Source organism: Haplochromis burtoni, unplaced genomic scaffold, assembly GCF_018398535.1.
Source record: "Haplochromis burtoni strain Fernald_Lab_line unplaced genomic scaffold, NCSU_Asbu1 Contig_55, whole genome shotgun sequence".
Classification (NCBI taxonomy): Eukaryota; Metazoa; Chordata; class Actinopteri; order Cichliformes; family Cichlidae; genus Haplochromis; species Haplochromis burtoni.
Window position 1 is genome coordinate 159,578 of NW_024582416.1, and position 21,564 is coordinate 181,141.

Genomic DNA, 21,564 nt, shown 5'->3' on the forward strand with positions numbered 1-21,564 from the left:
CAATAAAGAATAAAGACAAACAGCTGTCTTTTCTCCACGGCTATGAGGAAACGTCCAGACGGAGTAATACAACTGTTCTCATGGCACCCAGTAGTACACTTTCTCCTTGATATTAATACTTATAAATACTTGTATGTTTACCGGATCAAGGCTGTGAGATGAAGTCTTTGGAGGACAATAGTTTGGCTTTGAGTCCAGTGAATCTGAGAGCTGGTGTTTCTGCAGCGCCTGAAGAGTGAGATGATCCATGACACAATAAAATCTGACTCTAACTGAAGGGCGGGACTGATGCCAAGACCTGCGTTAGACACACAGCCCGAGAGCTGCTGTGATGTACAGTTTGTAACGTTGTCCAAGGAACAGTCAGCTTTCAGGAGAATCATCACATTCTGCTGTTTACTATCTTATCAACTTATCACCGTGCTCACTTATACACTTTATTAGGGAAACCATTGGATATTTTTGCATTAACACAAAGATGTAATCAGCCAATCATATGGCTGCACTTCACAGATGCTTTTGGGTGGTGGTGAGCTGCTGAGGTGTTTTGAATGTGGTGAGGTTTTTGGTGCCAGGCGGGCTGATCTGCTGGACTTTCCCAAACAACTATGGTTCACATAAAAATTCAGTGAGCAGCGGCTCTCCAGGAGAAAATCCTTGTTGATGTCAGAGGAGAACTGGAGCTACAATTCACACAGGCTCGCCAAAACAGACGATGGAACGACGTTTCGGGATCCGATGAGTCTTTCTCTGCTGCAACATTTGGATTAGAGTCAGAGTTCGGTGTAAACAACCAGAAGCATGGATCCATCCTGCCTCGTACCAACAGCTGATCATTACAAGGATAGGATGGTGGGGGTGTGACGATGTGGGGATATTTTCTCGGCACAGTTTGGGCCCCTGAGCACCAGCTGAGCATCATTAACGCTCCACAGCCTACCCGAGCAACGTCCGTCCCTTTAGACCAGTCTACCATCTTCTACACACTAAGTCATGAAGCTCAAATCCTCTCGAACTGGTTTGTTGAGTTCACTGCACTCAAACGGCCTCCACAGCGTCCAGATCTCAATCCAACAGAATCAACGGGGGATTCTCACTACGGATGCAAATGACAAATCTGCAGAAACTGTGAGACGCTACCATCTCAGCTTGGACCAAACTCTCAGATGTTTTCAGCACCTTTTTGAATCTGTGCCATGAAGGATCCGGATGCAGCCAATAAAAGACAGCCCACGTAAGCAGTTGATGTTTGTTTTATTGGCCTAAGATTGTCTGGACATAATGTAACGTCTCCAGTGCTTAACGATGTTCATCGTACATTTATTCGTGACATGTGCAGCACAGAGTATAAATGTGTATACTGAATAAAAGACAGGAGTCATATGAAAAAAGGCATTTTTTACAATGAGCTTTCAGGATGTTTTGATCTTTTCACGTGTTTTGTTTTCGAGCATCGTGTAGATTCAAAAATATGCCCACTGACATGAACGCAGGACATGAACAAACAGAAAGATGTTCGGTTCCCTCGCATGGCGTCTCCACAGTCACCCCCTCACCCTGGCACTTCCACGTTTCATTACCAAAGCGATTGTTTTCTCAGCTATAATACAACGCATACAGGATTTTTTTCTTCTTTTTTTGTTGTTTTTGTGTGTTTTTTTTGAACGGTGAAACATCAGATACATCTGCCATGTTCAAATATTTGACCCCATTAACAAAATATGTATAATAACAATACCAAATTTACCAACAATAAAAGCATTTGTTATAATAGTCAGAAAGTCCCGTCTCCTGCTATGCTAGATAAAGACCGAAAGAATCGTGTGTACAACAGTTTATATACACGGTGATGAAAAAATACAGACATAACACAAGTGATCAGGAAACACAAAGTTCATCTGTGAAAGTCATTGAGGCTATGATTGATAAATTAGACGCTTCTCTGACGGATGCTCTTCTCTGATGTCGATTGGCTGGTGCAATGCTGCCTCCTCGTGGCCTTGAGCGCACACTGCAGGTGTCAGAAGCTTTTACATCCTCTGGTTTTCAAAGGGACAACTTGCTCCAAGTCCTATTGCACAACGTATGTTCCAGCGATGGAGACGTTTCAGTTTAAAAACTCAGTGTTTTCTTTGTGTTTTTTTCCTCCACCGCTGTTGGCAAAAAGTTCAAACTACTGTACAGTGTCACATTTTAAATAAATACTCTCCATTAACAAAAAGTTGATGAGCATATTGGCGTTTATAAAACTGAAAAACATCTCATCGACTCTAAAGGAACCACAGAATCGAGCACCAAGATCTGGTGGCAGCTTTGGCTGAAAAAGTAAACAAAGGAAGAAAAGAAAATAATGCCAAACCAAACGCAGCAATCCGACACCAGCAGGTATTAAATATTTGTATTAAAACGAGCTTTCAAATCCCGACATCGCCCAGAAGCTATACATATATATATATATATGTATATAGATAGAGACATTTTGTTTATGCAGATACTTCTTTTAAAAAAACACAAACATTTTCTGTCATTTTAATAAATAAAAATAGAAAAACCACAGAAATAGCCTCAGCGTGTGCCGCGCCAGTCCCGCCTCTCCTCATGTCATAACTTCCCCAGGTGAAACAGGACTTGGCAAATAATGGCGACCACTCCCACATTGAGCACCGAGGAGATGGAGATGTCTAATAATCTGCTTTCATACAGTACAAACTCTTTCTTGTTCTCTTGCACTTTGGCCATAGCCAGCAGGCCTTTAGCTGCTCTGCACATCATGTTTATACTGGGCGGGTCCATGGGAGGATGGCCCATGTGCAGCAGGCTGTGAGGGTTCTGCTGATACTGCGCCATGCTAACGCCGTCCTCCAAGAAAACTACCAGGTTACCCACGCTGCCCTTCTGCATGGCTATGGCACGCGCCGCTGTGGGGTCTCCCTGTGCCAGGTGGGAGAGCACAGCCACCGCCATCTCCCTGTACACCTGGGCCTTCCTCTGACCCACGTAGCGCACCAGGACCGTGAACAGTTTCTCCTGTCGGCTGAACGGCGGCGTCGCCAGCAGGAGGTCCAAGTTGCCCTCCTGGATGCTCAGCTTGCAGAGGCATTCCAGCACCAGCCTCTGGGGGGTGAGCTGGGAATGAGGTCCTGCCGACGGAAAGGGGTCCTGGGCTTCGGTTGAGGGGCAAACCATCCAGTGGAGGAGGCCGTCCAGGATGGGAAGGCAGATGGTATCTGGGTAAGTGGAGAGATCCAACTGGCCAGCGATGTTGGCCAGAGTGACCATGGCGTTCTCCCTGAGCAGACTCAGACACTCCCACCACCACTCGTCCTTACTGCTCGACAGCCCCCGCTCCTGCTGCTCGTCTCTTTGGAAGCTGGGAGGTAACCTGTTCCTCTCAGGGTGCACGTGGTGCAGCAGAAGCAGCCTGCCCAGCAGAAGAACCAGAGCAGGGTGGCGGGACATGTCCAAGTCATTCCCCGGGATAAAGGACAGACTCCGGACGATGTTGGAGACGCAGGTGCACCGCTTGGACAGTGAGTCCTGCCAGGCAGACGTGGTGGTGAGCGGAGCCTCGTCCAGGCAGCGTGGCTCATCCTCCAGCAAGGTGATGTGGTCCTCCTCCCCATCTGGGTGCACCCTGAAGGGGTAAGAGGGCAAAGAGCGCGCGGGATGGCCGTAAGCGAGGGCGTCAACGCGGGCGCACAGAACGTCGTCAATAGTCGCGGTGATGTGTTTCAGAGGTTGCTTCTTTTTGTGGTCCATCTTGCTCTCCTGTTTGCTCTCGTTTCTCCTGCCTTCATCCTCGGGCGCTTCGCTCCGGGGTTCGAAGTGTGTCTGAATGTGTGCCGTGGAGTCGCCTCCACCCGCCTGCCAGTGCAGCAGCCCGCTGGTAAACTCTGTGAGGTAACCGGACATGTCGTCGGTCAGGTCCTCTTTGTGAACAATCTTGATGGGGAACTTGTCGTATTTGCTGGCTTGTTTGGGTTTATGCTCCGCCTCTGCTATGGGCCGATCCACGGTCTCTGCTTCACACTCTGCTGCCTCCTTTTCTTCTTCTTTTCCCTCCTTTTCACCATCTTCTCCACTCTTGTTCTCCCTGTTAACGCTCATGTTGGACTCCTCTGTTTCGCCGTTCACCTCGGCCGGCTCTGCAGCAACAGGTGTCACTTCCTCGGTGACGCCCTCGGCACGCTCCACCTGGGTCTCCTCGGCTTTGGAGAGCTCAGGCTGGACAGGAGAGCCAGAATCCCGCTCAGGTCTTTCGTTCTGTGCAGACGCTGGACTTGAGGACAGTTTCTTAGTCCCCACCTCAAACTCTTCCAGGATGCCAAAGATCTCAATCAAGCAACGGCGGAAGTACTCGACGATGAGCTCGAGGAATCCAGGCAACTGGACAGAGAAAAATAAAACGTGATCAATGCTGAGCAGAAAGAAGTCAGACGAGCTATCAAATAGTCCCAGACTCTGAATATGAGCCAAGAATTTTTAAATAGATATAATACTGCAAAACCTCAGAGGTGCATAACTAACTTGACTCTCGTGGAGTTTTATTGCAAAAGAAAAACAGGATCTAGATGATGATAAAGACAGGCTCTGTTCTGTGGGTCGGTTTTACCTGGGAGAGGTTAAAGGAGGCCACTGTGCTGTCATCGTACAGCAGGATATTGATGGTATCTAGCGCCCACGTGCTCTCTGCCAGCAGGCCAGACTTCAGAGACATCATCACGCGCCAGGCCTCAGGCGTTCCTGGGATTAAAACAGTGGGATTTTTGGAACCAGGAAGAAAAAAACTGGCAATCAAACGTCCTGAAGATGAGAGGGACGCTAACCAAAGTAGATGGTTGTAATTTCTTTGATAAAATTTGGCTCATGTTGTGCTACCGTTAGCTGACAATGAGCTGCACCAGTGCAGCGATAGGGGAGCTAAAACACTGTTTCTTTTACAGCTGGAAAACACGGAAAACTTCCACTGGAGAAGAACCAGGTTTAAACAAGCTGCAAATATGCTGCTGCTGAGAACCTAAAAAACGATCTTACCACTGTCCTTGGATGTTAGCTTGCGTCGAGGCTTGAGAATCGGCAGGGTGCCCTCCACTGAACCCGGTGGGTAGTTGAGGTCCCTCCTCAGATTAGGAGGAAACTGCCCGATGGGTCCACCGCCCTGCGATCCCATCATGGCCAGGCCGGGTTTAGGCATCTTCATGGGGGACATGAATGGCGCTTTGCTGGGCGACATTCGAGAGTCCATGGAGCGCTGGAAGGCCCCTGGGCTCGGCGCTCTGGGCAGGTGGTTGGCCATGGACGGGGAGTTGGAATAAGACGATGGCTGACGCGAGGACAGGGGGGGCATGCCGCCTGATGATGACATGTATGGAGACTGACGGTGCCACTGCTCCGGCCCGGGCCGCCCGTCCATGTCGTCTCTGCCTATCGAGCCGTACGGGGGCATTTGTGATCCCGGCCTGCTGGGGTAGGGGTAGCCGAGGTCTGTCCTCGAAGGCCACATGTTGGGCCCGTCGGCAGCGTGATTAGGAGGGGGGCCCCCACCCAGCACACTGTGCTGGCTCTGGCCCGAGGGGGCCATACGGTCGCGGGGGTACGGGTAGGGGAACTGTCCCTGGAGCGGTCTGTGTTCAGAGTAACCGCTGCCGTAGTGGTTGTACATGTCCGGCTGCTGGTTGGTGTACTGCATGGCGTACATGTCGCCCTCGTGTCTCTTGGGTGGGGGGCCGTACATTCCATCCAGCGGACGCTTGTAGCCCTGCTGAAGCAACGGGGGAGATCGTTAGCGACGACGCTTAACAAAAAGCAATCACACGATGAAAACATGCTTCCATGAGACGTGCACATAAAGCTCACGAGAGCATCCATTTTTCTTCACATCCACCTGTCAGTGGGCGAGAGGTGAGGCGCGTGGCTTGTACTTCCATTACCATAATTATTTTACCGCGATGCTCCATTACACCTCCAGCCGGGAGCTCCGCCGATCTATCAAAGACTCAGAAATATTCTGAGTTGTGAACTAAATCTGAAACCACGCTCGTGTGGCAGAAACGCAGCAGGACGCCGCAAAAACACGCGATGGCTTCTGCTCAGAGCGGTCACCTAATGGCCAATTACCTCACACTATTTTCCTCCGAGACACAAAGATACAGTTCTACTCGATACCATAATTATGTCGCTAATAATCTTCAGTTTGACAAATGACGTGCGAGAGAGGACCATTGATTGGCCCATTCATGAGGGTCATTATTAGGACTCAAAACAAGCAATCATCGCTCTGCTTTACTTCATTCTGATGGTTCAAAAAAGCAGAAATTGATTGTGATCACAATGACAACAAGAAACAACCACAGTCACAAAACACATCCCACCCACTGTGCTGTTATCTTATTAATTTATTATCTCTGGGCTGAGATTTGACACTCTAATCAAACGTCTTGTTTACAGCAGGTATGATTACGGTAAAGCTCTGACTGAGAGCGCCGTGACGAGCTGTCTCACCTGCTGCTGTGGGTACATCCCAGATGGATGCATCCCGTACGGCATGCTGGAATACTGCTGACCGTAGCCGTCGTGTCTGAAGCAGAGGACAGAGGGGAAAGAGAGTATCACTCACTGATTGCACAGGCCTCCAGAGAGGCACGCACACTCTGCTGGAGACACGTACGAGAGCGCTGACCTGTGCTGTGAGGAGTATCTGCTGGGCGAGTACATGCTGCCCTCACTGTTGGAAGGTCCCATGTTGGTCTGACTCCCAGGGGGGCCCATGGTCCCCTCCATCCCCATCATATGGTCCGGCCTAAAGACAGCAGGACATGCTTTACTGATGCTGTGCAGTACACCACGCCTCGACGTTCAGGACAGAATAAATAAGAGGAAACTGATTCCCCCACTTTGTGTTTTTTTACCTCCTGTCGTAGCCCGGCCCGTACGGGTACTGTGACCTTTGGCTCATGCTCAGGGCTGATGGGGGTCGACCATACATGTCCTGCATACCGCTTCCGGGCATCTGGGCTGGAATATAAGGATCGGCTCCTGCCACTGTGGAGGAAGGAAAGCAAAGACCTTAGACTGGACCTAATAATCTAAATTGTATGAACGCGTTAAAGAACAAGGAGGGGAAATGGTTTCATTCTCCTGGAAATATCCAACAGCAGCTAAATGTGCATTTCTGAATGCACGAACCATGTTTCTGCTGACCAGCAGGTGGCAGCATGCCTCTATGAATATTCTGCACTTTGCATGATTAAACCTATTGTTCTGAGTTGTTATGCAGCTATCATCCACCATATTATTCATTCAGACTCCATTCTCGCCAGCCTTCAGAGGAGCCGCCATTCTTTCTAAAACTCCCGTTTGTTCTGAAAACCAAACCGCACGAGTTGGTCGAAGCAGGTGCTTCACAGCGGGGGGAAGGATGAAAGGTTGGAAACAAGAGGATGAAAAGGAGGAACAAAGTTAGGATGAGACGCAGACTAAGCTACAAGAACTTAAAACGAGCTGGTGTGTTTTGGATAAAGCGACAAACAGTTCTCATTTCGATTCATACTTCTAGTAGGAAAACACACACACACACAAACACACACACACACACACACAAACACACACATCTGTCCTGATGTGAGATGACACAGTGACAAGATAATGAATTAGACCACTGAAACAGATGAAAGCCTACTGTCTTTGGGATATGAGATTCACTGAAATGAAAGCTTTTGCACAGTTTAAGGATGAAGTTGAGAACGACCCCCTAATTTGTCGTACCTGTGGATTAAATGAATCTCAGAACAACGCTGTTCCCTCAAACTTCAATTAAGGAAAATAAAAATGGAGAATCGGGTTTGGGTGAAGGTTTATTACTGCATGTGTCTCACTCACTCTTCCTCATCCCGGCGAAGGGGTCCTTGGCATCGTACTGCATCCTCATCATCATGTCAGGCATGCTGAGGCCCTGCTGGTACGTAGCAGAGGGGGGCAGGGCGGGGGTCCGCTTCTGGAAGGCCGGGTCGCTCACCTCTGAGAAGGGGTCCTGCACGCTCACACTGCTCCTGGAAGTGAGGGGGGATGACAGGCACCGACACAACACACTGAATGCTTGGATACAAAAATAATAAAGTTGTCAGTTTCATTTTTTAATAGCGGGAGTCAATCATGACATATACTATTTGGTCATTTTATTATTTGAGCCGCTCCTCGTGTATTTTTTAATTTTTCCTTTGAAAATAGGAAAAAGGTGCAGAGATGTACTGAAACGTGCAGACATACACAGAAATGCAGAATATGAAACAGTTTGCACATTTCTAACGGTCATCATTTGGTGTGAACGCTTTTATCCTTCAGCACAGACTCAACTCTCTCTCAGGTGGGTTCTCCAGGATGTTTTAAGCTCTTCTTTGGATGTTTCTGCCTTTTGTTCTCTATCAGGATGATCCCACACTGCCCAAGTAATGCTGAGGTCTGGGGGGCTGAAGGCTCTGGGGACACTGATGGTGTTCCCCTGTGTGCCTCACTGCCATGCTCTCCACATGTTACTCCATGGTGGATCAAAATCTGATGGTACTTTTCTGCATTCATGACAAGATCCCAGCACCACTGGCTGAAATGCAGCTCAACCCCCCACCCTGCTTCACAGATGGCTGCAGACTCACTGTTGGACCTCCCCCTGACCTCCTTGTACATACTGACCATGATTTGAACCAAACCTTTTCAAATTTATATTCCTCACACCGTCACACCCTTTGCTCTGATTTTCAGTCCAGTTCTTGTGTAATTTAATACCTCAGTCTTGGCTTCTTGACAGCTGTCCTTCGACTGAGATCATTTCTGCTGAAGCTTCAGTGAACAGCAGATGGATCAGCTGAAGGTCCAAATACATCTTTCAGATCCTGAATCAGGTCTTTACTTTTTTCCTGATTCTTGTTCAGTTTCCTCAAATTTTTTTCTGAGATAAGCCAGCTCTTCAGCTCACAGCTATTGAGCTATTTTGTTGGTACAAAAATACTATTTTATGTCAAAGTGTGTTATCTTGGGTACTTTTCACAGATTCAAGTGAGGACAGTAAAGAAATGAGACCAAATGTTTTTGTGACATGAAGAGATCATCTAAAATAGTCTCTTTGCTAGGTTGTCTGTTATGTGTAGAGACAACACAGTTTCATCTGCAAGGAGCTTTTTTATGCATGAATGACTCAGAGGTCAGAGTTATGCAGCTGAACTAACAAAAACATTGCTTTAAAAACAAACAGGTACGAGGCCTGGATTGAAAACGAGTGAAAAAGCCGCCAATGTCAAAAAAATAAAAACAATCTGAAAGACCTTCAGAGAACTCAGGACCACGTTACAAATGACAAGAAAGTCTGCTCCATGGAAACGAAGCAGAAAGAAATAATGGGCAGCTCAGGACACAGAACGACACAAAATCAACGTTTAATTTGAAAAAACTTTTTTTAGGTTTTTAATGTGGAAACAAGGACAGGTAGGTCGCACGCAGCCATCGATGTGTCACATTCAGGACTGTGAAACAGGAACTCGGAGACTCAACAACAAAACTGTTTTATTTTGTGTGAATAAATCAAGTCGATTACTTTTTGTTGGCTTTTGTTGACTTGACTGGGAGGCCTGTGAGGAGGCTGTGGGGGGCATGCTTTTTATATTAGATTAAAACTCATTAATTAACTGTCCAGCGTGTCCCAGTGTGGCCCTGAAGGAAACAGAGTTTGACAGCCCCACTGTGATGCGCACGAAAAAACCTTAAATTTAAATGTGACAAGAGGCCATCAGTCAACTGTGTGCAAAATAAAACCTTTGATCTAAAATAGGAAGCATAATAATGACATCCAGGTAAAGAGCTCAAACACACACTCTCCCATCACCGATTAAACAGTGCTTCTCTCAGGCTCAGCAAACGTGATTGTTGCTGTTTCTAATTAAAACCAGCAGAGATGAAGGCGTGCGACTCGAATCGTCACATAAAGAGCAGAAAGAACCAAATCACACATCCCAGTCTCACCTAAACATAGCAGCACACTGAGAGCATCCCCTTTTATTTCAAGCTCGCTCCACTACGCTGTTGTTTAATTTTAGAGACAATGTTCACACTTTTGGATACCACACATCAACAAACAGACTGCTGACACACAAACGATATCACACAAACACACAACTTATTTAGAGAAAATGAGTCAGCAGCACACGTCAGTAAATGCAGCACCAGGAGCATCATGCATGCGTCTGTGTGTACCTGTTGGGGGGTAGTGGTGTGACCTGTCCTAGGGGGGTGGTGGCAGGTGTGGGGGGCTTCAGGTCCCCCGCTGCCTCTGCTGTAGAGCTGCTGCCAGAGGACTGAGGTGTCTGTGGGCCCTGGAGGGAGCCGCCTGAATGAGCTGGGAGACACAAGTAGGAGTATTAGTTCTGTATCATAAGAACACGTTGACACTGTTGGTCTTCCACAAGTCTTCAGATACGATCTGAAGGTTGAGTTAGAGCTGGTTTTACTGCAGCGATGTGCCGTAATAGGGAGATACCTTTGGGCTTAAGGCCAAAGCACTCGCAGCGATGCCCTACACGAGACGTGAGCCTACAGGAGGCGAGCGGAGGAAGAGGAAGCAGGAGGAAGAGGGAAGGATGCCTCCACTCACAGACCTGCTCTTAATGTGAAAGCTGTCTGAAGACGGTTTAGCTGGATTTTTTTGTCTTTGTGTGCCATCGACTTCAAGTGGCGAGCTAAGCTCGAGGCCACAGATGTATCAGATGTAAAATTAAACAGCCAATGTGATGGAATCATGACATGTTCAAGCTAACGCTTCAGAAAGCTTGAGGTTTCACACAGAAACTCTGGGGTTAAGAGCAGGTTAGTGCAAACTTTTGTTATGACACCTAAACTCCTGATGATGAGGAAATCAGAAGAAATTTGAACCCCCAGCCCGATAAAAGCAACGGATCCAAATTCCCAGGAGCAGGTTTAACAGAAGACGTGGACCGTTCCAGTGAAATCATGACAAAGACGGAGACAGAGAGAATATGAAAGTGTCCTAATGAGCATTTAGTGTAAGAAGCCTTTCTCTCGAATATCCTGAGTGGCCTTTCCCTGCACCGCACGTTTCCATAGAAAGACTTAAGCTTTAAAAATTCATGCTAATTCTGAATTATTCAATGATACCCTCTGCCTCTACATCACAGGAGACGGAGAGAAGGAGAGCGAGACAGGGAGAGATGGTTATCCCATGATTATGAGCAGGAGGTAGGAGGGGGCAAAGAGGGGTCAGTGAGCATTAGGGATTCTTCACGTCCTGGGATATCCCGGCGTCAAACGGAAAGCACGCGTGGGGAAGTGCAAACAATTGCGGGGTCAGTCGGGGCTAAGAGGTTTACCATTCTAAGAGCGGCAGCGGTGGGGGTGGTGGCGGTATGAGGACGGAGGACAGCGTGAACTTAAGTGCCCTCTGCTCGTCTTTTAGAGCGAGACGTAAGGGGGGAAAAAGTGTGTGTGTCAGCGGGTGACATAATCCAGAGGGGTGGCAGCGGTTAAGGGGGAGGGTGGGGGTGGGGTGGAGAAGGGGGGAAAAAAGTCAGTCAGCTGAGCTGTTTTGTGAATGAAAGGTGACGGCGAGGTCGGGTTTGTTTACGTTCTACATTCCAGCCCTCATTAATCACTCCCCACACCCCACCGCCACTCACCCCCACCCGCCCTGCTGGACACGCTCCCTCAGTGACATCACTGGGCTGTCAGTCTATATATAGGCTGGCAGGGAGTCAGTGGGGCAGTTCAAAGCGCACAGAGGCAGAGAGCGCATTAACACCGAGCAACACGAAGGACAAAACGGGAGGTTTTCTTGCCGTGTGCACGCGCGATACGGACTTCTTTTCATAGCATAATTTTCCCTTTTTATGTGCAAGTGCAGTAATTAAAAAGTCTTTTTGCAAATTTATAAATACAAAGGTAATTATGCATATTCAGTCTGCTTCTTAAACATCAAACATTATTGCACGATGGTTAAATTTATTACATTTCTTTCACTTAAATTAAACTTTGTCTATATTACAAACTGCAAACATTTCATTCTATTCATAGTTTTCAAAACAGGGAAAAATGAAAAATGCTTTGAGTGCATCACTGAGTGGATATTTAATCATAAAACAACCAAAGTGAGCCCTGCAGGGCAAAGACGAACCGCAAAGTTAGTGTCTACAGGAGATCACTCTGTTTTTTAAAGGTAAAGCTAATCAGAGGGCAAGCTTGCCCACTGCCACATTTAATGAAATAAAACAGATAAAAACAGAATTAAATGCTAAAAAAAAAAATCTCTTTCATTTTCTTTCTTTTCTAATAGTAAAGTTGTTCATTAAATACACAGATATGAGCTGGATTGTAACATAAATTGGGGGCTCGTCCGGGCTCCTTTCTGTGAGTTTTTTCGAGGATGAATGATGGCTGACGACAGGTGTTCACAAACTCTCTGCAGTGTGTGGCTGTGCTTGTTTTGCTCGTCTGTTATCCTGGGTGTGGGTCTCACGGTCCTATGATCACTGCAGTTTCAGGGATATGAGTCTGGCTTGGTATATGAGAGGTCCTGAGTCCTGGATGTGTTCTGCCTCTCTGTTGCTGGTTGGAGTGCAACAGTCTTTGGGCGTTACCTACACCTGACAGGTTTGGGGTAAAGGTAATTTGTGGTTGGCTCCTTTTGCTCTACTGGCTGCTGTTTTCATCTTGATATTCAGAAACAATGTATCCAAAAACTCTGGCGTCACTCTTTGTTTCATGTTGTTGCTTATGGTTCATAACACGTTAGGTCAAAGGAAAATAAAACAAAGCATAAACAAAAGAAAACTGACTATCAAAGTAAAACAGGACAGAAACATAAAAATCAAATCCTAACCATGAAGGAGATGATTCAGGAGGAACACGGATGGACATGATATAAAGACAGAGGCGAAGGAAAACAGGGAAACACCGAGGAGAGAAAAAAATGCAACGACAGAATCAGACTCAGCGAGACGATTGTAAAAGTGAAACTCAAATTAGAAACACATGCTTTACTGTAGTCTGAGTGCACTGTGGGCACACTGCTGCACAGACACGTCTCTTGGTCTTCAGAATCGCAGTGCTAGCTGCAGATGCTGCTCTCCACCCACTCTGATGGTGGTGCAGGAGTGTCGTAGCGTGAGCAGTTCACAGTCGAGTGCTGCATACCCAAAAGCCAACCTAAACGTCACGAGCGTCGACCTCTTCGCGTTTTACCTTACAGACTGCATCTCAGATGACGTGCACCATCAGCTGGCAAAATGAGTTTGTGTAAAAACTGAGATGTTTAAATCCCCTCGAATAGATGAGAAGGCACTGAATTATGAATTGTAAAACTTTTACATGAACTTCTCGCATGTGCATGCATGCATGCATGCGTGTGTGTGTGTGTGTGTGTATGCAAATGATGGCTGGTGCTCTTTTCCGCCCACCAGGAAAAGCAATCTGTGGCGTCGCAGGCGGGTGAAGTGCTCCAATGTTCTATTTAAAAGCAAGGGTCACTTTTCTCATCTCCGCTGCAAATTAGAGACGTGACTCCTTCTCTCTCCCGTCCTCGTCCTCCCGTTGTAATTGTGCGCAGAGGCACATGGCTCCAACAGGTAATTCGCACAAACAAAAAGCAACCTTTTGTGTTGTGTTAGTGCACCAAAACAATATTACTTAACCTTCCGACGCAGGGTAATCAAATAAAGGCGAGGCTCCGCGTGGAGGCACAAGTGGCGATCATATCTCGCTCACCTCTATTAAACCAAGACTCATCTCACCAAAGCAGTGTTAATGTTCACTCATCTCTGCGGGGTTCCCAGTTGTGTACGTGTAATCAGGGCGTAATGTTGAGCGCTATTTCTAATTTTAAATGTAATCCTAACTGTAATCTAATATTCACTGCTATCAGAGGGTCGTTAAGGAGTCAGATTCTTAGACTTATAAAAGCATCCAATCTTCTAAATGTATACTTCAGATTTCTGCCATTCAGCACGGCTACAGAGGAAGGTCTGAGTCTCTGCACCCCCCATGCTGACAGACTGGAGGCTGAGGCAGTGTGTTATCAGGACTTACCAGGTGAAGGCGGCTGGATCTTGACCTGCTTCCTGTTGTCCCCTCCAGCCATGCTGCTGCTACTGCTGCTGTTGTCCGCTGGCGGGTCTTCTCCCCTCTCCATCTTGCACTCGTAGGCAAACAGATACTGGATGTACTGCTTCTTCAGCGAGCTGGCAGTGCTGCTGGATGTACCCACGTTCAGGGTGCTGGACAGCTCACGCCACTTCTTGTTCTTGTTTACCTGAGTCAGAGAACAACATGATGTTAGGAAGCGAAATGATTGGCACAGATCGTAACAACTGAGATAATTTCTCGGCGCCATCCTGGTAGTATCAGCTGCACACTTATAATTTCGCCTGGAGAATGGGCGATCACATCCTGCTAATCTAATCAGAATAATCAACCCCGCGGCTCAGCGCTCCGTGTTTGCAGGAGTCGCAGGTCACTTGCAGATAATTTTCACGTTGTACGTTTTAATGTAAAAGCGAAAAAATGCACTGTGTTACACAAGAGAAGAGTATGTGGGCCTGACCTGACCACACAGCCTGTTTTTCACGGTGTAGAAAGATTTGCTCGACTAATCCGAAAGAAGCAGAAGGACCTGATTTTTAGCTGAGAATTAAACAAACTGAAAGTCAGCAGTAGAAACTGAGGAATGCAAAGGTGATGGGTTAAGGTCAAAAGGGCAAAAATATTACTGGTTTACTAAAGTGGTGAACCTGCTAAAACTATGAAAAGCTGATTCTAGCTGACAGGAAAACACATCTGAAGACTGTCTGACAGGTTTTAGGTGTAAAACAACTACAGATTTGCACTTAGACGGCATCTTTGTACACATAAAGAAAAAAAAAACATGTTAAATTTTATGTTTCTCCAAAGCAACGAAACATTTTTCCTAATTTTGTGTTGTTGAACGTCTGCAGAGAATCTGCCTCTCAGGTCCATCAAAGAGCAGAAAACGCCGGCCGCTGTGTAACACGAGTATCCGTCAGGTGTCCGTATACTTTTGCTTCCTGTTTTCCGTCCTTCTGCCCAACCTGACCTTGCCGGTATATTAATTTCACATTTTTATCACATGAGGAATGACATGCTTGGAGCTGGTTTCAGGATGTAGGCAGCTTTCTCTGAGGTTAATTTGATGTATCTCATTCTCCTGAGAACATTTCTCAACATTTACAAGCTCGCCATATGCCGTGGAGATTTATGAAGAATACTAAGCAGCCAAAGAGCGAGCGGAGCGAAATGATTTGGCTGTGTGAGAATACGAGCTCCTCCACATTCAAGTCTGTGTCTAACGCTTCCTGCGCCTTACCATGGCGAGGCCTCCTATTTCCCGAACAGCCATGTAGAGCTTCCACAGGTCCAGCGGCTTCTTGCCCACAGTGGGAAGCTGACTAACAGGTGTGCCCCGCTCCTCCATGAAGTTCAGGTATCGCTCCACCCAGCCTCGCCTCTCCGGCTCTCCACCGAGCTCGTACAGCCGTGCGATTCGGTCGCCGCTGAAGGGAGAGGCGTTAGGGTTGGCTTTCTGGAGATGCACATAAGCAGAGGAGAAAAGTACCTGATTAAACTCTGAATCTGAATATGTGACATTTTATTTGAATACAAGATGTATAAAAGCACTACGTCAGGTAGTTTTTCTGCCTTCTCATGCAGATGCATAATGTAAATAAAGACGTGGTAATTAGGAAAACTCAGAGTCAGTGTATGTTATATGTGATATACAGTACATGCTCTGTTCTGCAGGATAGTGTTCTTTTCCACAGTAAGCCACTCTTCCCACGGGCATCATTAAAAATTCATTCCTTATTTACACATTCTGAGTCGGCTGCTGGTTGAATGACCAAGTAAAAATAAATACTTGTCGAAAGCATTTGGTTTAGCGTGTGCAGCCGGAGCCTTTACAGACTTCCTGCACAGAGCATTCAAGTTCAAACCGGTGGAGTTAATCGCACCAAACTTTAATCCTGCTTCAGGAGGTTGTCCGTGCTCTAACAAGCAGGTTTCCAGTGACTACACGGAAACACGCTTTTAGTGCATAAATGCATCCATGCAGGATGGTGTCTGGTTCTTACGGGGCTGGAGGGAGTCTTGAGAGGCCAGGGGGGGCTGCTGATGCTGTCGCTGTCATCTCCGTGGTAGGAGGAGAGGCTGGCGGGGCTGGGTGAGAGGGGCGAGGGCACGGGTAGGGCGCCGCCCGGAGTGGGTGGCTGGGACACGCACTGCTGGGAGCCGCCGCTGCTGTTATTGTTGACATAAACGTCCGGGAGCTGTTAAAGAGAGAGCAGCGGGATTACTGCTCAGCGCTGCACAGAAACATCTGATTGGCTGAATGCAGGATAACAGTCACTGTGGAAGGCAACAAAAGAAGGCAATTCAAAACCATCAGCTATCGCCTGACGATGCTTTAGCTTTGTATTATAACTGATCCTCATTCCTCAGTGCACCGTGCACACTGATAGAACAGAGGCCTCAGAGGTCAGATGATAGCCGCTGGGTTTCTGGACTGTGGATACAAAAACTACTCAAGGATATTTATGAAATAGGAGATCATTAGTACAACAGCTAGAGGTGCACTGATTAAAGGGAAGACCTTTACAACATCAGAGAATTTGATTTTGAGTGTTTTCCTGACTTTATGAGTGTCGCTACGCGGACAAAAGCATTGGGTCAGACCTCCCCATCTTTGAATTCAGCTGTTTGCAGACATCAATCAAGCACAGAGCCATTCAGCCTTTACAAACATCTGTGAAAGAACAGGTCGATCTCACCGGATGAATCAGAGCGTGGTGCTGTAACAGGATACCACAGATGCAACCAGTCTGCATCCCCCCGAGTTTGTTTCATATCCTGAAGCCAGATCGGCCAAACTGATCCTGACGAATAACGAAATATCAGCGCTAGTCTGTGACAGCACCAAGCGCGCTGTTTAAAGACACCCCGAGCTTCCAGCGGCATTAGGGATTGGTTGTTTTTAATGAAAAACATTATAGGAATTTCCAAGAATAGTTCCTCTGGAATTCCAAAAACAGGACTGAGGTTACAGCAGGACCACAGAAACGGAAATATTTCACAAAAACGAGCTGAAAGGAATTCTTCTCATTCCGAGAGCCGAGCTGCAATCAAACAGTTTACACGGGGCCAGCCTGCAAAACCTCACACACCCAAGCTGGACCTCTTCTGCTTTACTGAAACCATAAGTCTGTGCAGTGTGTGGCAGAGGAACAGCAAGGCTTCATGCATGTGTAAGACGTCTGTATGTAAAAGACTCTATAATGAATTTAACATGCATTTAGTCTCCCCAGTTTAAATGTGTGTCTGTGTGTGTGAGAGGGAGAGTGTGTAAAAGAGGGAACAACAGCTTGACAAGTGCTTCTGGACTGTGTGCAGAACGCTCATGTCAGCAAAACCTTATCTTTCTCCCTCCTCTTCCCTCTCTTGGCAGACAGATCATCTCTTTCGGGAGCACCGGGGGTCTTTCTGGCTGCTCTGACTGCCTTAAATAATTCAGAAGACCTACTACCATAATCAGCAAAAGAAAAGACAGAGATTTTTGAGGGAAAAGATGTGTAGTGGATGTGATGGAGGCAGTGTGTGTTGTTGTTGTTAAGGAAAAACAAGAGGAGGGGGTAGAAAAGAGCAAAGAGCAGAGTTCTGCTGTTGCTGAGCCGCTATTGTCGGGCAAAATGAGAAGTCAGCAGTGTGTGTGTGACACAGACGGAGAAGGCTAGTTAGAGTGCGTGTTTTCCATCTTTGCGTGCATGTTGTGTGTGTCGGCGCTGTGTTTGCTTGCGTGTTTGTACATGTGTGTGCTGCAGATGCCAAGCCCCCTCTGTCTGTGCAGCCTGGGCTGCCAAAACATCAGCAAGAAGAGAGTGCTGAGGGCAAAAACAAAGCGAGGAAAACATTAGGAATGGTAAATGTTAAACAAATCATTAAATATGGTGAGAAAACAACAGCGAGACGGCCCTCTGCACTGAGGCAGCATCCGCTGATCGGGACTGGTCTGCTTCGTTAGCGGAGGAAGATTAAAAAGAACATTTACAAACGAAAGAGAGGGGAGAGGAAGTGGGAGAATGGGGAAGACTGTCAAGGAGTTACCTTTGGTTTGTGGGGTTCGTTGGCGGGGCCGCCGTCATCTTTCACCTCTGTTTTCGGTTTGGCATCTGGGCTCATTATCCCGTCTCCTGACATTCCCGTGGATCCTTCAACAGCAACAAGCAAACGTTGACTCGAAGCAGTTGCACCAAACTTCTCACAAACATAAAATATGCTCTGAATTTGCACATTTTTTTTTAAAGTTTTTCCACGACGGAGCAGAATAAAGAGTAAAGAGAGATTTCAGGCATGTTTGTGTATTCTGCTACATTCAATTGGGTTTAACTCCTTAAATGAATGGTGCCTTCACCGTGTGGACTGAAAGCTGCTGCACAATGGTCTGTATAATGTCACAGGCACAGTCAGACAATGGAAAATGCTTTAATGTCTTTCGGCTGCTGAGCTTCTTTGCTTTTGTGCTCTCAAGGCCTCCCTAAAGCCTGTCCGCCCATTTATCCTGAATGGAAGACAGCCGTATAAAAAGACTGTTTCTTAAGGAAGACGTAGAGAGAGAATAAGATAAGAATCCACTAAAAGCAAGCCGGTGTCAACTTGGAAGAAGTTATTCATGTTCTCACATATTCAAAGTGCGGAGAGAATGTAAAGGTTAGCGTTGACGAGATGTTGGCTGACAAGACGTGTTTCTGTTTTCTAAGATGTTTGTGTGCCTTCATTAGGTTTATAAGTGAAGAAGAGTTGAGATCCTTAAGACTACTTTTCAAAGTGCGAGCTGCATATTTCTTATTAGCAGAAAGGAGAGGTCCTTGGGTGCAAGGCTCCCCTCTGTATTTCCTCCGGTGTACGCTGTGCCGCGGCGGGCAAACCGAAGGCTTTTTACGTGCCCAGGGGCAAACCAGATGAGCTTTGAGGAACCTTGGCGCTCTAATTTGGCTCAAGTTTTACAAATGTCATGCGTTCTGATGTATGGCTTTAAATAAGAGCTTCATTTTGGAAAATCTCCGATGTGTGTTTAGCAGCAATGCAGCCGGGCAGGAAAGAAAAACTGACGCACCGCGTTACGCTCTCCTCGCCGAAGGGCCAGCTCTTCAGAAGAGCGTGATAACGAAACTCTTTAGTCTTTGACTCTGTCATGTGACCTACGCTGTGTCTCTGAGTAGGTGCACTGATAGAAACGTCACTTCGATGCTGCCGTAAAGGTTCGACATTATTGTATCAACATGTTTTCTGCTGATCCAAGACGAGCCAGATTAGATCAGCTGTAACTTCATCTAAGTATCAACTTAATTTAAGCTAAAGTAAAGCTGGGAGGGAAGAAGGAGCGATCCCAACCCTTGGATATGTGTTGAAGGCGGCCTGTAGGCGGGGGTACACGTGTGGATACAAAAGGCTCATTTTACATGTTTTGGGCCAAAACAGCAAAGCACAGAAGCCCGGGAAGCGTTACGAGAGCCACGTGGGGATTTCAAGGTTTCATGCTGCAGAAACACAACTGCATGCAAATAATGCAAATATTTAAAACTGCAGCTCAGCTGCGTTCTGTCCTGAAGAAGACGTTGAAGAGAATGTCCTGCAGGGGATGGCAATGTTTGTGGGCCTGTGTTTACGAGCTTTTACCTCTACAGCACGCTGGCATTAGTGAAATACCTGAAGGAGGCATGTTGTAGCCCGGACCTTGTGCGTTGCCTGTGGCTGCGGCGTTGCTGCCCGCCACCTGACTGTAGGGGACAGCGCTGGCTTGGCTCATGCCGGGGCCTTGATAGTTGCTCTGCCTACAATAGAAAGAAAAAAACAACATTGGGAGATTTAGTCGGGATGACTCCAGCTGGATTCACGATGTGGAGAAATAAGCGAGTAACAGTGAAAGCTGCAGAGGAACAGAAGTCACATAATCATACAGGGATGATATTTGGCAGCCTGTCACTGCTGCGCTGCTTTATTGTTGCAGTGAAAACTGAGCTGCATGTATATCTGAGAGTCACGATAAAAAGCAAAGAGCGCAACAGATCCCTGATCAAACACACAGCTCTTCCAAAAGATTGAAGATGAGCACCGAACATCAGAAAAGGAAAAGCTCTCCTATCCTCCGTCTCCTCCACAGCCTCCCTCCCTCCCTCTCTTCCTTCCTCTCCATCACACAAGTCATAATTTAACTAATTAAGGTGTGCTTTTGGAGAGGATCATGTTATTTGTTGCCATAGTGACAGCAAAAATCAATGCCGCTCAGCCTCCCCCGGCTCTCTCGGGCGCTCATCACATGGTGTTGCGAGTGACATCAGAGGGGCTTATCTGCAACCTGCTGAACACCAGCCATCCATGTGCGTTTGATTGAAGGCGGCGTCTATCATTGCATGCCAGGCCGGTGACACAGAGGCTGAAAGGGAACACCGTGTTTGGAACAATTTGCTCTATCTCCTGCTGACTCGAGATTATCTCCCGGACAACCGTACGAAGAGGGAGAAAAGGGACGTGAGGTGAGGAGAGGCCTCAAACACGGGAGGAAGAGAGGTGAGCAGAGGAGGAAAGGAAGGAAGGAAGCCACACGTAAAAGGCCGGAAAACGTAAAGAAGGAAAAATGTTTGTGCGGATTTCTGTCACTCAATCCCCCTTAACTGGCATCGTTCTCTCTTCCACACAGACACATAATGTAATACCTCGTGTTGGAACCGATACACATTGCCTGAGAGGAGGGATTGGCTTGGTAAACCTCCCCATAATCTCATCTCACAGATGTAATTAGTCATAGAGCACGGCTGATGATACATATGTAATCCCTCTATGGGGGCTGAGGTGCACAGGGGAGCTCCGTGGCAAAGAAACAAGCACACCAAATCCACGCTTATCTGGCCCCATTTCCCTATAGTGGGGTGGGGCGGCGGCGGGGGCATAGACTCCTTCGTTTGCTGCCTACGTGTTCCCTAAAAAGCTCCGCGTGAGTCAAGTCACAGAAATAAATGTACCTTTTGATCGCTGCACCTTCTCAAGCAAGCAAAAATGTATTCTGCATGCAAACTCCCACAAAGCAGAGCAGGCGACGAGAAATGAGTTTAAACGCGCCAAAAGCCTCCGAAGCTCATTTATCCGCATACTGTAAAAACGCCCCTCACCAGAACTTAAGCTATCTCGTGTGAACGGTGAAAAATCCAAATCAACTACAACAACAACAACAGTGGTTGGTGGTTTTCGACTGTGGCGCTCTCCCATTATGACTAATTCATGTCATAAAAAAGCCCATTAGAAAGCACTTGATGGAGGCACCGCACAGCGTTTAATCACACTTAATATATGCATGTGCCGCCATCGGGGGTTGGGGGGTGGGGGCAAGCACGGCGCATTCATCTTGCTCTTGGGCACCTTTGTGCCGGGTGAAAAAAAAGCATCCTGTTGCCGCAGAGAGAGCGAGAGGGGGAAGAAAGGAGGGATGGAGAGGAAGGAGAAGCCAGAGTG

General features: G+C 47.2%; 1 protein-coding gene across 6 annotated transcripts in view; it reads right to left on the reverse strand.

Moving 5' to 3' along the window:
- Positions 1-1,238: 1,238 nt before the first annotated feature.
- LOC102292653 (AT-rich interactive domain-containing protein 1B) overlaps positions 1,239-21,564 on the reverse strand; it is a 158,524-nt gene continuing 138,198 nt past the window's right edge. For 4 of the 6 annotated variants that reach the window (XM_014333603.2, XM_005922389.3, XM_005922388.3 and 1 more), the window contains 13 exons: positions 19,765-19,889; positions 18,163-18,266; positions 16,137-16,331; positions 15,374-15,589; positions 14,080-14,302; positions 10,240-10,381; positions 7,879-8,048; positions 6,909-7,041; positions 6,680-6,799; positions 6,502-6,577; positions 5,035-5,761; positions 4,613-4,743; positions 1,239-4,386 (listed from right to left, as the gene is read on the reverse strand). In XM_014333603.2, the coding sequence (XP_014189089.1) occupies positions 2,602-4,386; positions 4,613-4,743; positions 5,035-5,761; positions 6,502-6,577; positions 6,680-6,799; positions 6,909-7,041; positions 7,879-8,048; positions 10,240-10,381; positions 14,080-14,302; positions 15,374-15,589; positions 16,137-16,331; positions 18,163-18,266; positions 19,765-19,889 (4,147 nt within the window). In that variant the 3' untranslated portion in view covers positions 1,239-2,601. The remainder of the gene's footprint in view (positions 4,387-4,612; positions 4,744-5,034; positions 5,762-6,501; positions 6,578-6,679; positions 6,800-6,908; positions 7,042-7,878; positions 8,049-10,239; positions 10,382-14,079; positions 14,303-15,373; positions 15,590-16,136; positions 16,332-18,162; positions 18,267-19,764; positions 19,890-21,564) is intronic. The other 2 variants (XM_014333602.2, XM_042220764.1) reach the window with 2 other exon arrangements.